The sequence below is a fragment of the Taudactylus pleione genome, unplaced genomic scaffold, assembly GCF_031769625.1.
Source record: "Taudactylus pleione unplaced genomic scaffold, aTauple2 ptg000326l, whole genome shotgun sequence".
NCBI lineage: Eukaryota > Metazoa > Chordata > Amphibia > Anura > Myobatrachidae > Taudactylus > Taudactylus pleione.
Window position 1 is genome coordinate 5,145,371 of NW_028284727.1, and position 17,298 is coordinate 5,162,668.

At 43.3% G+C, this 17,298-nt stretch overlaps 1 protein-coding gene across 3 annotated transcripts in view; it reads right to left on the reverse strand.

Annotated features, from left to right (window-relative positions):
• NCOA7 (nuclear receptor coactivator 7) overlaps window positions 1–17,298 on the reverse strand; it is a 70,830-nt gene that overhangs the window by 26,018 nt on the left and 27,514 nt on the right. For 2 of the 3 annotated variants that reach the window (XM_088443103.1, XM_088443105.1), the window contains exons 7-8: window positions 16,206–17,026; window positions 11,653–11,821 (exon numbers count right to left, since the gene is read on the reverse strand). In XM_088443103.1, coding sequence (XP_088299229.1) covers window positions 11,653–11,821; window positions 16,206–17,026 — 990 coding nt within the window. The remainder of the gene's footprint in view (window positions 1–11,652; window positions 11,822–16,205; window positions 17,027–17,298) is intronic. The other variant, XM_088443104.1, reaches the window with a different exon arrangement.

A 17,298-nucleotide genomic window follows, 5' to 3' on the forward strand; every position in this document is an offset into this window, starting at 1 on the left:
GGCAAGAGAAAAAGTCAGAAATGGTGTTTCCACTGTGGAAAACATGCACATCTTATTGTATGAAATGACGGGCACTCTTCCGTCTAGCATATTTAAAAAAAAAAAGGTACAACCCCAAAGAAACAGGACCACAAACACTAAAAGTGCTTCAGGGTTATGTGCTATTTGGGTTGGCAACGCTTATGAAACAAGTGTGCTCTACCAGTGGCGTCCCACCCCGCAGTATCACGCGGTGCGGGGAGGGATACTATGTGCGCGGCTCTTCTGAAAGGGGACGTGACCTTGCGGGCATGGGGTACAGCCTCGTAGCCCGAACCCCCGTGGTCCCATACTTTTTACTGGGGAGAGGGGGACTGCCCTGTGTGCAACGCCGGCTCCCTCACAGTGTCAGGAGCAGAGTGCTGCACTTAATACTACAGTGCAGCACTCTGCTTCTGTCACTGAGGCGGAAGTCTGCACTTTGGTGTCACCCATCGGCGGGTGACACCCGGGTGTGACCCAAACCACCCTTGTGACGCCTCCCGGCCCGTAACTAGGGTAGTGCAACCAGTGCCATGGCACAGGGCACCACAGAGCAGGGGGCGCTGTTTGAGCCTGTCATTTTTCCTGTTTATTATCATTCTCACTCGTAGCTTCTTCTTCTTTTATCCCCAGCATTACCTGGCCTCCCCTATCTCATCCCTGGCCCTTCCCCATGAGGCCATGGCTCTTTTTCAGGTGTGACTCGCTTAAGTCCCTATTTAAAAAATGGGAGGGTAAGGGGGGGGGGGGGGGGTCAGCTATGCTCTCTCTGGCACAGTGCACCAAAAAGTCTAATTACTCTGGATGCCACTGTGCTCTACTTCCCTACAGCAGGAGACAGCACAAAGCCATGCACTGTGCCACTCGCAAAACAGAATTTGCCCTCTTCAGTCTGTTACTATTCACAGTCTCTTTGGGTAATAAATGCACTTAATTTACTAGTCACACACTACTGTAATTAGTAAGAAAACATCTGGAGAAGTTCCCAATGGTAAAACAAAGTTTCCTGGGCAAGCAGCCAGAACACACATTTTTCTTATGGAGAAACGAAATAAATGTATAGAAAAAACCCCCAAAACGTATTAAACACTTATCTTGCTCAAGGCAGACAGTTGCAATCCTCAATTTCTCCAAGGCAGTGTATGCGGTTACCACACCCTTCCAGCAGGTCACTAGTTTCTACAATTAATGGTGCATACACACGATCAGATTTTTTCTTCAGATATGGACGATAACGATTTAAAAATCGTTCAGTCGTTCATATCTGATGAAAAATCGTTCATATCTGAAATGCCTGAACGATGGACGATCAACGATGCGCGTTGCCGTTTGTCAGATAACGATATCTGACATCTGATGGGTTTGCAGTCAGACTTGGACGATTCCATTCATTTTAATGCAGTTAAAAATCGTTCAATCGTTCAAAACTTTGGTCAAATCGTCCAAATCGTTCAAATCGTTTAATCGTTCATCTGACAAGTCTGACAAATCTGACCGTGTGTACGCTCCATAATTATTATCTTTTAACAGGAAGACTAGTGGTCATCAGGACTCAGTACAAGTATGTCAGGCAAATTTAGATGAAAGCAAACAGGCTGCTACATCCTGTAAATGTTACAAGCAGCTAACATTAGCAAAAGGAGCTGACATTATCCAAATTATATATGTACAGTATAAAAACATTTATATTAATTTTGCAAGGATTATGGTTTCTAACTTGTATGCATGTATATGGAGCCCATTTAAGGATACCAATGGCATGATTGAGTGGCAGTCACAAGGACCGTAGAGCATACTTACCTACTTTTGAAAAAGCATTTCAGGGAGATTGTGACAGCAACACCTATGAGTGCGGTGGTAAAGTGGGCGTGTACTGCTACATCTGAGAGGCGTGTCACACACTTGACTTACATCCAAATGTAAATGAGCTCCAAAGCAGTTAGCCAGATATATTTGTTCATGAAAAGACACTAATACTTATCGGAAAATGCATGTAGTCATAGGGATGATTGTGCCTTATAGCCAATGCAGGGAAATGATACTAATGAACTAATAATCCCATTTGAATGGGAGATTATATATATATATCACGATCAGTGACACTCTGCTAATTTTCTATGAAAAAGGTATTGTTACAAGTTTTAACGGTAGCTTTCATAGTCTTCTAGACAAAACTTCAGACACTTATTTTATTAAATTTCTGAAACAGTTTCACAAATTTATCTCCGTTTCCAGAACTAGTTAAAAGAATGCAAAATTATACAAAATAAAAAAGTGTCAGTACAGTTGTGTTTCATGGGAAAAAAAACAAAAAACAGATAATAGCAAACAGAAATGCCCCCCCCTTAATTTACCACTTGACTCACTTTGCCCAATATCAAGCGATCATATCAGAAGTGCTACTTTTTGATCAATCATGCACCCAGGATTGATCCTTCTAAGAATAGGGAATAACCAACACAAATACTAAACAATGGAATGTGAAAATCCATCCTCCATTAACACCACCTTGTTGAAAACTTACAGTTGAAACGCATTGATAGCCAAGTTTTTGGATCTCGGAACCTTATCGGTGGTACAGTATTCACCTATGGCCGGTGTTCAATTAGACCTGAAAGCTTGCACTTATCGAGGATTGTGGTCACCTGCCTCAGGCAGTCAAAACAAGATCCCTGATAACAGCCCCGTTTTTCGTGGCAGCAATCACGAAAACACTCTGTTACAGGGGCGTATCTATAATGGGTGCAGGGTGTGCGGGGAACACGGGCCCCTGGGTCCAGGAGGGCCCTGCACCGCACGCCCTGCACCCATAATATTACTTACCTCTCCGGAGTCCCATGTCGGAGCTGGCGTCGGGCGCTCTAAAACTACTGGAAAATTCCACCGCGGCCATTTTCCCGTCGTTTGCGCATGCAGAGTACAGGGAAAATGGCCGTCGCGGCCATTTTCCAGGTGATCTGTGCATACACTATACACTCTGGCCACACCCTAGTGCCCAGAGTCTATAACTCCGGCGCTGGCCGCGCACAGCTCAGTGCGCTGCCGGGCGGAGAGGAGGGGGCCAGTGTCAGAGACTGCACATGGGGCCCCTGCTCTGGTATCACGTACCCTGTTTGTTTTCTCACGAAAACACGGGCTCTAACTGGATAGCCCAATAATGACCATCGGGCAAAAATCGCGATAACAGCCTGTTTGTTTTTTCCAGGAGAAAAATTATAGCGGCTAATTAAATACCAGGCTATGTATATAGTACAGCGCTCTCATTTCATCCATCTGATCTTGACATCTACATTATTTTCTAAATTATTTACTACCGATTTACCAGTTTTATATATTTTAAATATGAGTTTATATGGTATTGTGACTTGTTTTTTTACTACAATTCATCATTATAAAGGGTATTATGCTGGATTGTGCTTTTTTGTCTTGATACACTCTGGCATTACACTATTATTGCAAGATTTACACAGCAAAAAAGTTTCAGACCCTAATTATTTGTGGGTTATCATCTTGGACAAAAATAAAAAGTAGAACAAAAAGTTGCTTATAAAAATATAGTAAGTACTAAGCACCCCCTTCCCACTCACATAAAACCACTGCAGGCGCAATCATTTTAAAAAGGAATAAAAAAAAAAAAAACACAACACAAAAAACACATTTTTGTATGAAAATGTATAGTGTAAAAGTAGATTTGTAACAACCACCACCATAAAAACTATTTTTGCCAATATGTAGTATATACTACTCACTCTTGAATGCTGTAGGATACACCCATGCTGAGGAGAGGAGATAAATCTGGCAGACTGATCTCAGGGCCAGCACAACTACTTATACACACAAATTGCCAGAAATTGTAGTTAATTATTACAGCTTTAAATTGTGAATCAGGGAAGAAAAGGATATTGCACCCGCCTAAATACTGTATTAATCACTAACTGTAGTAATAGGTTAATATAAAACTACATCAAATGGAAACTCCAAAGTGCAGACAATAGAAAAGTATAGATTTTGAAAATGAAACATTTAATACGGACAAGAGAGTACACTTAAATTTACAAATAAAAAGAATAATAAAAAAAAAAACCTTAGAAAAGGGGGATACATACCGTAAAGCAGGGTCGGACTGGCCAACACGGGTACAGGGGAATTCCCTGGTGGGCCCCACTGACTGAGGGCACCCACCTCCTTCTCTAGGGGTCAGGTTCCAGGCTATGCACTGGAATTATACATTGTTACTCTAAGGGTCAGTTACCCAGTGGAGCAGGACAATTGATGGACATGGGTGCTTAATTCATATCTATAGCTACTACACCAAGATTCACCCTCCTGCCAATCACAGTGGCTGGTCACAATGCACCCCTGTCCCCTTCTCTTGTTAGCTGTGGGCTATCAATGTGGAACATTAGTGTGCATGCACAGTCAGTATTTACTATATATATTTAAAAAGGGGCCCAGGCCATGCCCTCTATAATGGTTAGCCAAGCATCTAAAGTGGCTGGCCACACCCAAACTGGTGGTTGGCCACACTCACTGGTGGGCCCCTACCACTGTATTCCCTTGGTGGGCCCTTCATGCCCCAGTCTGAGACTGCCATAAAGTGTATATTAAATAAAGTTATTCTGCAGTCCTGTGAACACGTTGCTGTGGTCTCTTGTTATACTGCTAATTGTGAAAAAAAGAGCAAACTGGTAGGCAGCCCTGGAGCAGTGCTCACCGCCCTGTGTTGACCCCACCCCCGAACAAGGGACGGAGGCACTGGCAGGAGACAATGGAGAGATGCCCGGATACTACAACCAGTTCTACACACATGCAGGGTGCAAACCTCAAGCATCCTTTGGATGCTCCAAGCTGCACTGCTACTGGCCACATGGTGCCCTTCCAGATACAGGGAATATACGAAGTGACAGTGAAACTTGACATATTATTGGTAGACATATCTTCAAAACACAGAACAAACAACTAGGTAGAACGGCATCAAAGAGTGAGGGTCGGCTAACTCAATACAGCGCCTGAAGGACTCTGTACCTCCCTGAGCTGGCCCTGTCCACTGAACATGCTATGGCCGCCAGCACTAGATGGTAGCTCACTGCCGCTGCTCTACAGGCTGCGTGCCCAGCAGGTCATAAGTAGTGCTACTACCAGATGCTGATGCACAGCATAGTGAATAGATGCCACAAGCACGCACGTGGCACCCTTATTGTGCCAGGAGAGGCTGGGGCAGCCGAGCAATTTGGGGGAGCAATAGGCATGCCACCTGAGGTGACAAAAATGGCTTTCCCATGCCAAATGAATTATGCTGGTACTAGTAGCATTGCAATACCTATTTAGTTAACAGATTAAAATAATGTAATAATTTTAACAAATTATTTATTCCATGATAAAAATATGGTGGCAATTTATGTTAGCCTGTTTTTGTAAAGAAATTTTTTTTCCTTATGCTGGCCATACACGCTACAATTATCAGGGCGATCCGCCTAATATCGGCGGATCGCCCCGATAATTGTAGCGTGTGGGGGGCGACCGAGGGTTAAATCGGTCGGGCATGCCGGATTGTCCAGCATGCCTGTCCGATGTGATATTTACCGGTAAACTGTCGGCCGCATCGGGCAGTATATGCCCAGCCACGGCCGACAGACAGACATTTCCTGTGTTCCTTCCTACGGAAGGAACAGGGAAATGTCTCCTCCCCCGGGGGCGGAGTGCGGATGTCGGGCTTATACACAGTGAGAGAAATCTCAGTGTGTATGCCGGCGACATCTGCGGCTGGCAGGTTGCCAGATAAAATGTCTGTCAGTCTGACAGACATTTTATCTGGCCGTGTATGCCCAGCATTATCCATTTTCTTACGATTAATAAAACACAAAATATTTATTTCAATTTGCTGTTAGAACAAAACCCTATCTGCCTTTAAAGAAATAAGTGATTTTGGAGAAACCTGTTCTTCTCAAAAACATGAAATTGGGCCTGGTCATTAAACCTCCATTTATTAAGGGGTTAAGGTCCCAAAAATACACCTCAGATTATTAAGGGGTTAAGGCCTCAAAAATACAGACAGCATTTATCATAGTCAATCCTTTCAATTATTAAAAAAAAAAATAAATGAAAGATTTGATTAGACTTGTAATTTATTAGCCAGTTTTACAGTTAACATTCCAACATTTTTGCTGGCTTAATCAGAATACATCTCAGACAAACGTCTGTATTTCACTGCCCACTGCTTGACAGACTCAATTCTCTGTATACAGTACTCTGCATTTCTTCATTTTTTTTTAATGAAAAACACAGCTAAAATACATCTTAACAATGCATGAAAGAACAAATATTAACATTATCTTTCCATTCAACTATTTGTACGTGTTATCACTTTTGTGTGTGCTTGCAGACGCTTGCTTTAATACTGTATAATCGTTGTGTAGAAGAGGACAGGTCCGCAGCGCAAATGTAATTTTGTGTCCATTTTAAATATGTTTATGGGGGGGGCACAAGGATTTGCAGGCGAAACTGTAAGGTGCAAACATACTTATTTTAGTAGGTACATTCAAAGCAGTGGTTCTCAACCTTAACCAGGGCCGAAACTAGGATTTTTGTCACCAGGGGCAAGACAGTAATTTGGCGCCCCCCATGTAATTCCCCCTGCAGTAGTGCCCATATTGTAATGCCCCCATAGTAATGCCCATATGTTAATACCCCCATAGTAATGCCCCTGTAGTGCCCACCATACAGTAATGCCCCTGTAGTGCCCATGCTCCTATATTAATGCCCCTGTAGTGCCCATGCTTTCATAGTAATGCCCCTGTAGTGCCCATGCTCTCATAGTAATGCCCCTGTATTGCCCATGCCCCCATAGTAATATCCCTGTAGTGCCCTTACAGTAATGCCCCTGTAGTGCTCATGCCCCCACAGTAATGCCCCTGTGGTAATGCCCCTGTAGTGCCCATGCCCCAATAGTAATGCCCATGTAGTGCTCATGCCCCATTATTAATGCCCCTTATTGCCTATGCCCCCATAGTAATGCCCCTGCCCCCATAATAATGCCCCTGTAGTGCAGCTTATTAAAAAAAAAAAATACTTACCTTGAACCCCGCTCCTGCATCCAGCGTCGCGTCCGGTCCGCCGGCTGCTCCTTGGAACTATGGGGGAGATGTCATGACGTCTCCCCCATAGTGCCCGTGGGGAGAGCCGGAAGCTGGAGTTCGGGAGAGAACTCCAGCCTCCGGCTCCGGCTACACCGCGTCGCTGCAGAGAAGGAGCCGGGCGCCCGCTGGTAATAAATATTACCAGCGGACGTCCGGCTTGGAGCCTCTCTGCAGCGCCGGGCTGGAGGTCACTGGCACCAGGTACAGCGGCTCACCCGATGCACGTGCACCTCCAGCCCCCCCCCCTAGTTGCGGCCCTGCCTTAACCATCAAGTTTTCCCAACAGGTCACATTTTGAGGATTTCCGTCTGTGGAAGCAAGTGGGATAATTACTGACCCAGCAAGATAGATGAACTCACCGTGCACGATTAAAGAAATCCACAAAACATGACCTGTTTTCCATGTCTCCTCACAGAATCACAAGTTAAATAATTAGCTCCACCTGTGAATCTTTTAGAATGTGTAAGGTATACCCTTTTCAATTTTCACCTTCAACACGGCTCGGACCTGGAACACAGAGCATGGGTTGAAGCCTGGCTAGCCTTTTTACACATGGGTGATAACCCAGGTTAATCCCAGGTCGTCACCCTTCACATCAGCCCCTGGTCTTGCTGCGACCCTGGTCTATAGTCAGGCAACAGTGGACGCATGGAGATGATGTAATCTCAAAGCTTCACCGAGCCTGCCAATTGCAGCCTTTTAGGCATGACTCTGGTTATGACATTCAGACTAGAGGTGACCCGGGAAAAAACCCTGCTACCAAGCAGGGTCATGGATCCGGGACTCAGACTCTGGATCAGTCCCTTTCACACATTGGACCTAATTCAGACCCACTCACGAGCGCTGAGCGCTCGCAAGCGGGTCGATGGTGCCCTAATGCGCATGACGGAGGGAGCTACGTCGTGCGCATGCGCAAGACCCGCATAGCGACAGCCAAGCTATGGGTCTCGCACCAAAGGGGGCGTGCTGTCGATGGTGACTGACAGCACGCCCCCTTTGGTGGGCGTTGCTGCCCAGACGGAGGCGTTCCCATGGGAACGCCTTCCGTCTGGAGCCGGCCCCACTGACATCACTAGCGATGTCAGTGGAAGTGCTTTTGGGTCTGATAGAGCCAAAAGCACTCCTGGGCTTTCGGCAGAGAGACCCTACCGCAGGGTCTCATCGCAAGCCCGATGGTCACGATGGTCTTGACCATCGAGACCATCTTTTTTGGCCACTCGCATAAGCTAGACCCGGCAAAAACTGATTCAACGCAGGACGGAATTGCAAAGCTTCATGCAGTGCTTAAAATGGTCCCAGGGAAGTGGTGGAACTCGCCGCCACCCCCCCCCCCCCCGGTGATTTTTCAATAGAGGGACAGCTTGTGACGCAGACGCGTGGCAAAAAAAAAGGGCATTGTCTCGAGAAAGGGGTATGGTCACACAATAGTATTTCCAATTCAAATTACACCACACACAGTAGCACAATCTTGATTCACATTACACCACATAGTAGTGTCCCTTATTCATGTATAAACACACAGCAGTGCCTCTTTTACACAATGCCCACATTTGTGCCCCTTATACACAATGCCCACAGTAGTAGTGCTTCTTGTACAATGCCCACGACAGTAGTGTCCCTTACACAATGCCCACTATAGTGGTGCCCCTTATGCAGTGACCAGTGTCTATGCAATGACCACTGTGGTGGTGCCCATATGCAGAGCTCCCCAAATGGTGTGCCCCCTATGCAATGCCCCCATTAGTAATCCTCCTGTAATAGTGCCCCCAATAGTAATGCCCCATGAGTAATGCACCCAATAGTAACACCCCCAGTAATAGTGCCCAAAGTAGTAGCGCCCCCAATAATAATAATAATAAATAAAAACGCAGCCTCGCATAATCTATGATAACATCAGCAGGCTAAGTGACCCATGGGTACATGCGCAGTAAGAGTCCGGCACCTGCGCAGATTGACGACCATTGGGAATCTGTGTTTAGAAGTGCGCTGCTGAATAAGGCCCTATGGGTGAAAGGGGTATGAGTAATGAATACACCTGTGCACCTGCTTGGTGACCTGGAAAACATGACCTGTGTGGGGTCCTGAGGACAGAGTTTGAGAATCACTGTTTTAGACTAATTGATTGTATTTCTAATGGAAAAAAATAGAATACCACATAAGATATGATAATAAATTTACCCCAGTATAATCTATTTTTATTCTGCTTTAATATCTTAAAACCATTAGGATAATTATGTACAGTGGCTTACAAATGTTTCCAACCCCCTAAAAAAAAAAAAAAAAAAAAAAAAAAAGTCAACAGATTTGTCTGATGATGATTTTGAAAACCAGTAGGCTTTTAAAGTAAAATTTCGAACAGATATCACACAGGGGCAGATGGGAACCGTCCCAGCGCCCCCCTCTCTAGCACATGCCCGCTGCCGTGATCGGAGCTCAGCTCTGATCAGAGAGCTCTACAGCTTATGCGCATGCGCAGAAGCTTACTAAAGGTAAAAAACAAAATGGCAAATGGGGGAGCTGCTGCGCATGTCCAGCTGTAGCAGCTCCTCCCGCAAGGCTCTGCGGAGCCCGTCAGTCACCACCTCCAGGACAATCTTCTCCGTGCATGCTGCAACAATGAGCAGTCCACATGGTAACGCCGGCCACAGACAAGCAGCCAAACACAGAGAAACCACCATATACAGTAGGTAAGAAAAGACTTTCAAACTGACCGGGCTGTACCTAGTGCAGAGGGATAGGGGGCCCCAAAAAGAGTGTCGTCCACCAAGATTTCTGTTGCCAGCTCTGCTCCCCTCAGTGGTTTGCAACAGCCCTTGGCTTCCAGGTCCTAAGAGGAGGGAGTATCCTTCCCTCCTCTACAGACCCCACCCCCTCAACAGACCCCCCCCCCCCCCCATTAAGGCTGCTTTGAGCTATTTCCAAGGCTGGTTTTCCATACCAATCCACCGCTGGAGTCGCTTATCAAATTAATCATGAAGCAGTAGTCGCATCTGCCCAATCCATTTCAAACAAACTACTGAATTAGAACATCCTAGCTTTTATTAACCTTTGAATTTTAAGAAAAATCGATTGGCAGGTTATAGCACCAATCCATTTTTTTGAAAGTTGGATTTGTCTGAAGTAAGGTTTTTAGAAGAAATATAATCACAACTGAACCCTTTAATACACTATTTTTTTTACTTGATTGGTTGCACTTCAGGACCGGTCATGTTTTTCTTTATATAGTCTGGGGTTTAATTATGTAGCTTTACCTTGACAAAGCAAGAAGTCAAGGGCTTGTTGACACCCAATTGAGAATGTGCAATTTGCTAATGTAATATTGTCTGCATATAAAAATAAAATAAAATGTAGAAAGACCGTATAGCAAAAGCAGGATAAGTGCATGAGATTTAGGTAAGAGATCCAGTTAGTTGAGGGCAATATCATAACAGTATATGTTCGGAGTGTGAAAAAAATAAACATATAAATCTATGTAATCTGCAACATTTTCCTCATATGTACAACTATTTGTGTGGAGACATTTATAGCAAAGAAACAAATTGCTAAATACTAGTGATGACACCTCAATTTGCTCAAGAATTGTATAACATCAACACTACAATACATAGCTGCCCTTATGATAAAAAAGCAATTAAAAGAAGATAAATACAAGATTACAGAGTTTTATTTTAATACAGAGAAACTACGTTATTTGGCATTATATCTCTATGTGTGAGACACAATCAATAATATTTTCAAACAACTTTGCCAAATATTTACAGACATTTACGGCAGATACCTGCCGGCTCCGTAATCAACTAAGACTTAGCGACTCCTCTACACGACAGATGAAAGAGGAATTGGCTGCAACCACATTCTCACCATAACTCATGATATGCAGTGTATCTGGTTAATAACACTGTTTATATATATATATATATATATATACACACACACACACACACACACACACACACACACACACTAAGGGAACACTTAGTATTGTTACATCCATTTGAATTGGACAATGATCCTAGACCAACCAGACACTGAGTTGCGGCTCCAAGACTGCAAGCTTAGCATCTAATTACACATTGCTGTAATAGTAAATTAACCTGTTGGTTTCACAATACCATAATAATAGAAAATGTTCTTTGCCAATTGTAAATGACCTGATATATTTAGTAAATTAGGTTACACTAAATCAAGAATACAACCCACTTTAATGGTATTAAAACTTGAAGCTGCTGGGTTAACTTATTACATAATCAAAACAGATAGATAAATCTGGACATCCAACTATCCAAATAAAGGAAGAATAAACAGAAAAAGCAAACACATATTCCCGCTTTATTATGATCTATATTACAGACAGTCAAAAAGATTGCTCTAAACACAAGCCAATTGTAAACACTGTATAATTTCACAAAAGTAAAAAAAAAAAGACGACGACATTTTCCCCATAAAACAGTACTTCACCATGTAAACAGTCTGTAAACCAAGGACCAACACTAACCTCTCTTGTGGAACTGCAAACCAATATTCAGGCTGTTTTTTTTTCCGTACATATTGTTGCACCATTGCAGTTGTTTGGGCAGCAAAAGACTTCCTCATGGGCTTGCCCACTTTAATACATAGGAACATAGGCGGAATTTTGCTCTTTTCTTCTTTGGATGGCAACATATCTGGAATAGCAAAAACAAACATGGATTTTAAGATTAGACTTTTTTTTCACCATTTGTTTTTAGCAATCACTGGAAGGAATAAAATTAAGAGTTATGGTATAATATACCTTTGTTAACTTTTTCTTGGAGGTCCATAGGGTCCACAGAAATTACTTTGGGGTATGTGGTTGGAGTGATCCAGGCACCAAACAGTTAACAAGCCCCCAAGATTCACTGGGTTCTCCTCCATATATACCATGCCCCTGGCTACAGGCAGTTAGTTTGTTATCAAGACCAAGCAGAAGAAGGAAAAAGATGAGAAGGAAGGACAATTGTACTCTAGAATCACTCTAAGAAGAGGGAATCACAGAAATACTAAAGAAAAGGTGACCCAATAACACCAGGTGCAATAGGGTGGACCCTATGGACCCTGTTGGACCCTATGGACCTTGAAGAAAGAGAGTTAACAAAAAGTATGTTATACCATAACGCTTAATTTCTTCTTCGGGGACCATAGGGTCCACAGAAATTACCTTGGGGATGTCCCAAAGCAGTTCCCTTAAGAGTGGGGACGCTCCAGTGTAGAAAGGGGAATCAGATGCCTAAAGGAAGCATCCTGAGAGGCAAATGTGTCTGATGCATAAAATTTGACAAAAAGGTGTGGATGGAAGACCACGGCTGCCTTGCACAATTGTTCAGCAGAGGCACCACGACAAACCGCCACGATGGTCCCACAGATCGAGTAGAATGTGCTATCCCTGTGTTTGGAACAGAGATCAGCCTGTGTGCACGCTTGATAAATTGTCATATGAAGCCATCTGGCCAGAGTCTGTTTGTTGTCTGGCCAGCCATTCAACACAAATAGAGAATCTGTATACCTAATGGAGTTGGTGCGATCCACGTAGATACGTAGGGCGCGTACAACATCCAGAGAAGCTTCGTCTATAGAGAGGCCTGAAGACTGGAATCACAATTTATTAAATTTACATGAAAGCAGGATACAACCCTAGGAAGATAACCAGCCCTGGTACGAAGAACAGCTCTATCCTGATGAAAACCAATAAGGGAGAGCAACAAGAAAGAGCTGCCAAATCAGTGACCCTATGGGCAGAGGAGAAAGAAGAAAAACGGTCTTCGCTGTCAACCACCTAAGGTCTACTGATTCAGGGGTTTCGAATGGGGGAGCCTGCAGAGCCCTGAGAACCAGAGACAAATCCCACAGAGCTACCGGAGGGACAAAGGGACGCTGAACCCTCAGAACACCCTGAAAAAAAATGCCCGAACATCAGGCAGCGGGGAGATCCTTTGCTGAAACCAAACTGAAAGTGCAGATGCCTGAACCCTCAGGATGGCCAGACGGAGACACTGACCTAAACAAGCCTGAAGAAATGAAAGCACTCGAGAGGCCCTAAACACTTCAGGATAATATTTCCTATGTTCACACAACTGAAAATACGAGTGCCAAACTCTGTAATAAATGCGGGCAGAGGAAGGTGTCCGCACCCCAGGCATCGTCTGAATTACAGAACTGGTAAAACCCTTGGCTCTTAAGATGGCAGATTCAAGAGTCACGTTGACAAAGACAGACGAGAAAGGTCCAGATGCAGGCAGGGACCCTGTGTTAATAGGTCCAGCATTAAAAGGAAGAGGCCATGGAGTGACTCTGAAGGTCAGTAAACCAATGACGTCTGGACCAAGCAGTATTACTGTGCCGACTTCCTGCTTGAATTTCCTGATGACCCTTGAGAGGAGGGAGATCAGAGGAAAGAGATACATGAACTTGATGGCTACTCTTCTCAGTGAGCTGTACAGATTGAGGTAATCCATCCTAAATCACCTTCAGGTGTCTAGTTGGAGTACTTCCTTTAGTCATAAAAGGCAACACTGTAATGTGACCATCTTCACAAATATCTAGTAAATGTTAAGTCCAGTTACAACGGACAGGTTTTTTTTGTTTCAGAAAAATAAAAGGCAGTGTAACACACACAGCAAAACTTAATGCATTTAAAAAATATATGTGCAATAGGCTCTTAATCAACTACAAAAAGCACAAACAGCTTAGTAGGACATTGAACTCTGTATAACCTGGCCACCAAAGGAGAGGTATACAGGGCCATGATCTGGGAAAAAGAAGCCCAAGAGGGTTCCTGCCCAGGAGCTGGTAGGTTGGACTAATGTGGTGACTATTTGTAACAGTGACCACATAATCTATTCTGTATAAACCCCTGAGGGGACAACCCACCAGACAGGCCATACATGATACCAGCACAGGGGCTTTCGGCTCCCACTTCTCATTTTCTTTGGACATAACAAATATCCCTTATGTTATGCAAAGTTCCGCAGGGAACCTTACCTGCGTCCCCGATGTTCCCGGCTGCAGTCCGATACCCGCTGAAATAACCAGTTCCCTCACTGGTGTTGCGGAACTGGCGGGGGAAGACTGAACAGGCAACACGGGTATCCGTCTGGATGCCTAGCCAGTCAGCCTCGTGTCATTTACTCATGAGAATGAAAAAAACAAAAAAACAAAAAACGCACAACTTGTTTGGGACTGCTGCCGCAGTCCCCCTGTCAGCAGAGTGCACTCCTGCGCACCAAACAAAAAAGTAACTGCCTGTAGCCAGGGCATATATGGAGGAGGAGCCAGTGCATCCTGGGAGCTTGTTAACTGTTTGGTGCCTGGATCACTCCAACCACATACCCCTAGGTAATTTCTGTGGACCCTATGGACCCCGAAGAAGAAATGATAATTTCAAGGTACTGTAGTCTACTGTATTAATACAGGCAACCGCCGCCCATATAAAACAATCCTGCATCCAGTAGCAGACTAGTGCTGATGCAGTCGCTGTGGGGCCAGAGTGTAATGGTGGTGATCTCGGTCCATCTTCTACCAAGGCCTCGATCCGAACCTCACAGAATGCGTGGGTGTCTGCATATGTACAGTGAAGACCAGGTTGATGACAGCTCCTGTACTGGAAGTCCAAAGGGGACTTCACTGGTCATGCTTAAAAGGGGCAAAGTGGCGCTTCTAGAGAGACATGAACCAGCTAGGCCACCTTCCCTAAGTTTTAATATTGGGTCAATAGATGGAATATCATGCCTCTGACTGTAGGTCAGAGACAACAAGTAAGAAACGCAACAGTTTGTGCATATGATGAACAGCAGCTAGCAAAAGCTAGTTTTGATAAGGAACAGAAAGGTTTATAATCACATTTTACAGACCCATATCAGTGACATAGCCAGTTTTTGACATTACAGGGAATGAAGTTGCAAAAAAAAAAAAAAAATTAGTCATCCCAGGCCCAGATGTTTCGAAATTAAAGTATCATCTAAATACATTATTTGCATCCAAATGACAATTAACCCAATATTAAACCCTCACACACACACACTACAGAAAAAGTATAAAGCAAAACAGCCACAACTCAGTGAGCGTCTTAGAGTGAACAAAGCCTCCAGTGACCACAATACAAAACAGATTTTTGTGACAGCCATACAACACAGACAGCATTTTTTAGATGGCTATACAGTACAGTTATGAGATGGCAACTCAATATGGAGAGCAATTTTAATGCTGACATTATGTGCCAAGTTTGCTTTTATTCATAGAGGGGAGGGAGACATTTCACAAAGCTGGGATGGAAGAGAAAAATAAAAATGGAGCAGGAAAAAGGAAGTACAGTGGGAATTTAATTTTGTTGCCTGTTGGTGATGTGTTACAGGGTGGAAACAGAGGACTGGGGACTGAAAGATATTGGTATGGATGGAGAATACAGGGTCAGGATACAGGAGGAAATATGAGGAAGGAGATGTATGAATGCATTGAATGGCCCATACTGGGGGAAAGTGTGAAGTTTCACTGCTGAAGAACAGTTTAGTGTTGGCATGAATCATCTGCAAGTCCAGCATGTCAAATACTTGTGATTAAAAGCCCAGATATGGGTTCCAAGCCACATCACCATAAATGCAAAATACGACAATCCCATATCAGCAATCAACACAACTTCTCACATCTGGACCACAGAAGACATCAAGGGACTACCAGGTGTTTTGCCACAAAGCAAAAATTTAATATTTAGCATTTAACTTGCCAGACCAGCCTAGTTTTACAAAGGCAGCTTATGACAACTGACCAAAACTGAAAACAGTTGTACTAAGCATATTCAAATCTCTAACCATAACAATACATTTTGACTTGTATCTGTTTAACATATAAAACAATGGGTATTTAAGATAAAGAGACAAATAAAATTAATGAAAACTAGTGTTGGGCATGTGAATTAAGCACCATCCACATTGTGTAAGGTCTTTGGGTGGTTAAGGAAAGCGCAGCATTTGCCTTTAATGCATACATTAGATATAGTTTTCATGTTACCAGATACATAATCAAGGAAGAAAATCTTACCTTCTATTGGACCCTGCATTCTCTTCAGTAACCAGAGTTTCAACTCAGACTCACTATCCACTTGAGCTTCTTTTTGGCTGCTTTCTTCAGAAGAGCAAGGTGACAGAGAATCAGGAGGAGATCTCTCTGAGGTATGATCAGATTTGAGCTGAGTTTCCTCCATTTTCGTGTTGGCTTCCCCAATGTTCTCTCGAAATTTCATACAGAAACCAGACTTGCCACCTTCTGAAGAAGCAGATATGTCCCCTTTCGTTGGACTCAGGCAAAGTTCTATGTTTTTGGTTTCATTTGTGGTTTCCAAGACAGACAATTGTTCAGTTGCAATATCCTTAATATTAATTCTAGCTATTGAGTCAGAAATATGTCCAGAAAAACCAACTTCTACTGTCCCATTACAATTCAAATCCTCCTGTGGAAAGGCAGCCACCATCCTTCCATCTGATCCTTCACGGACATCATTTCCATTCTGCTGTGCTAAAGAATCTACTAACTCTATAAAGTCTTCGTCATTAAGAGAATGACCAGATTTTTTTGCTTCAGAGTCCACAGTGATATCAAGGGATTCCTCTTTTGTGAAATGGTCACTAACATTTAGCTGTACTTTTGATAGGTTATCCGGTAATTTCTTTGTATCTTGCTCTTCAGTGGTTAATTCTATGTCAGGAATGTTTTTTCTCTCTACAGTGCTTACAATAACTCCATTCTGTCTTTTCCCCTTATTAAGAGATTTGAACTTGCTGAATGGATTGATGTCCTTTTCAGATGAGAGATCCTCCCATTCCCCAGGCCTGTACAGAGGACAAAGATCCTTGGGTATATCGCTGTCGAGGGAGAATGGTGGATGGATGTGGAATGGTAAAAGTGAAAATAAATTAAAAATAAAACCAAACCAACAAAAACTTTACTGAAATCTATATAAAAAAAAAAAAATATCAAAACAATGGTAGACAAGCATAAAATTATCCTGACAACATAAAAGGTTTGATAACAGAAATAGTAATAGATAACAAAAGTAATAAGTGACGGAAAAATAATAAGTAAATGTAGATGTTTTGTGAATGACATGACTGGTTGTTTAATCATAGTAGCTAAT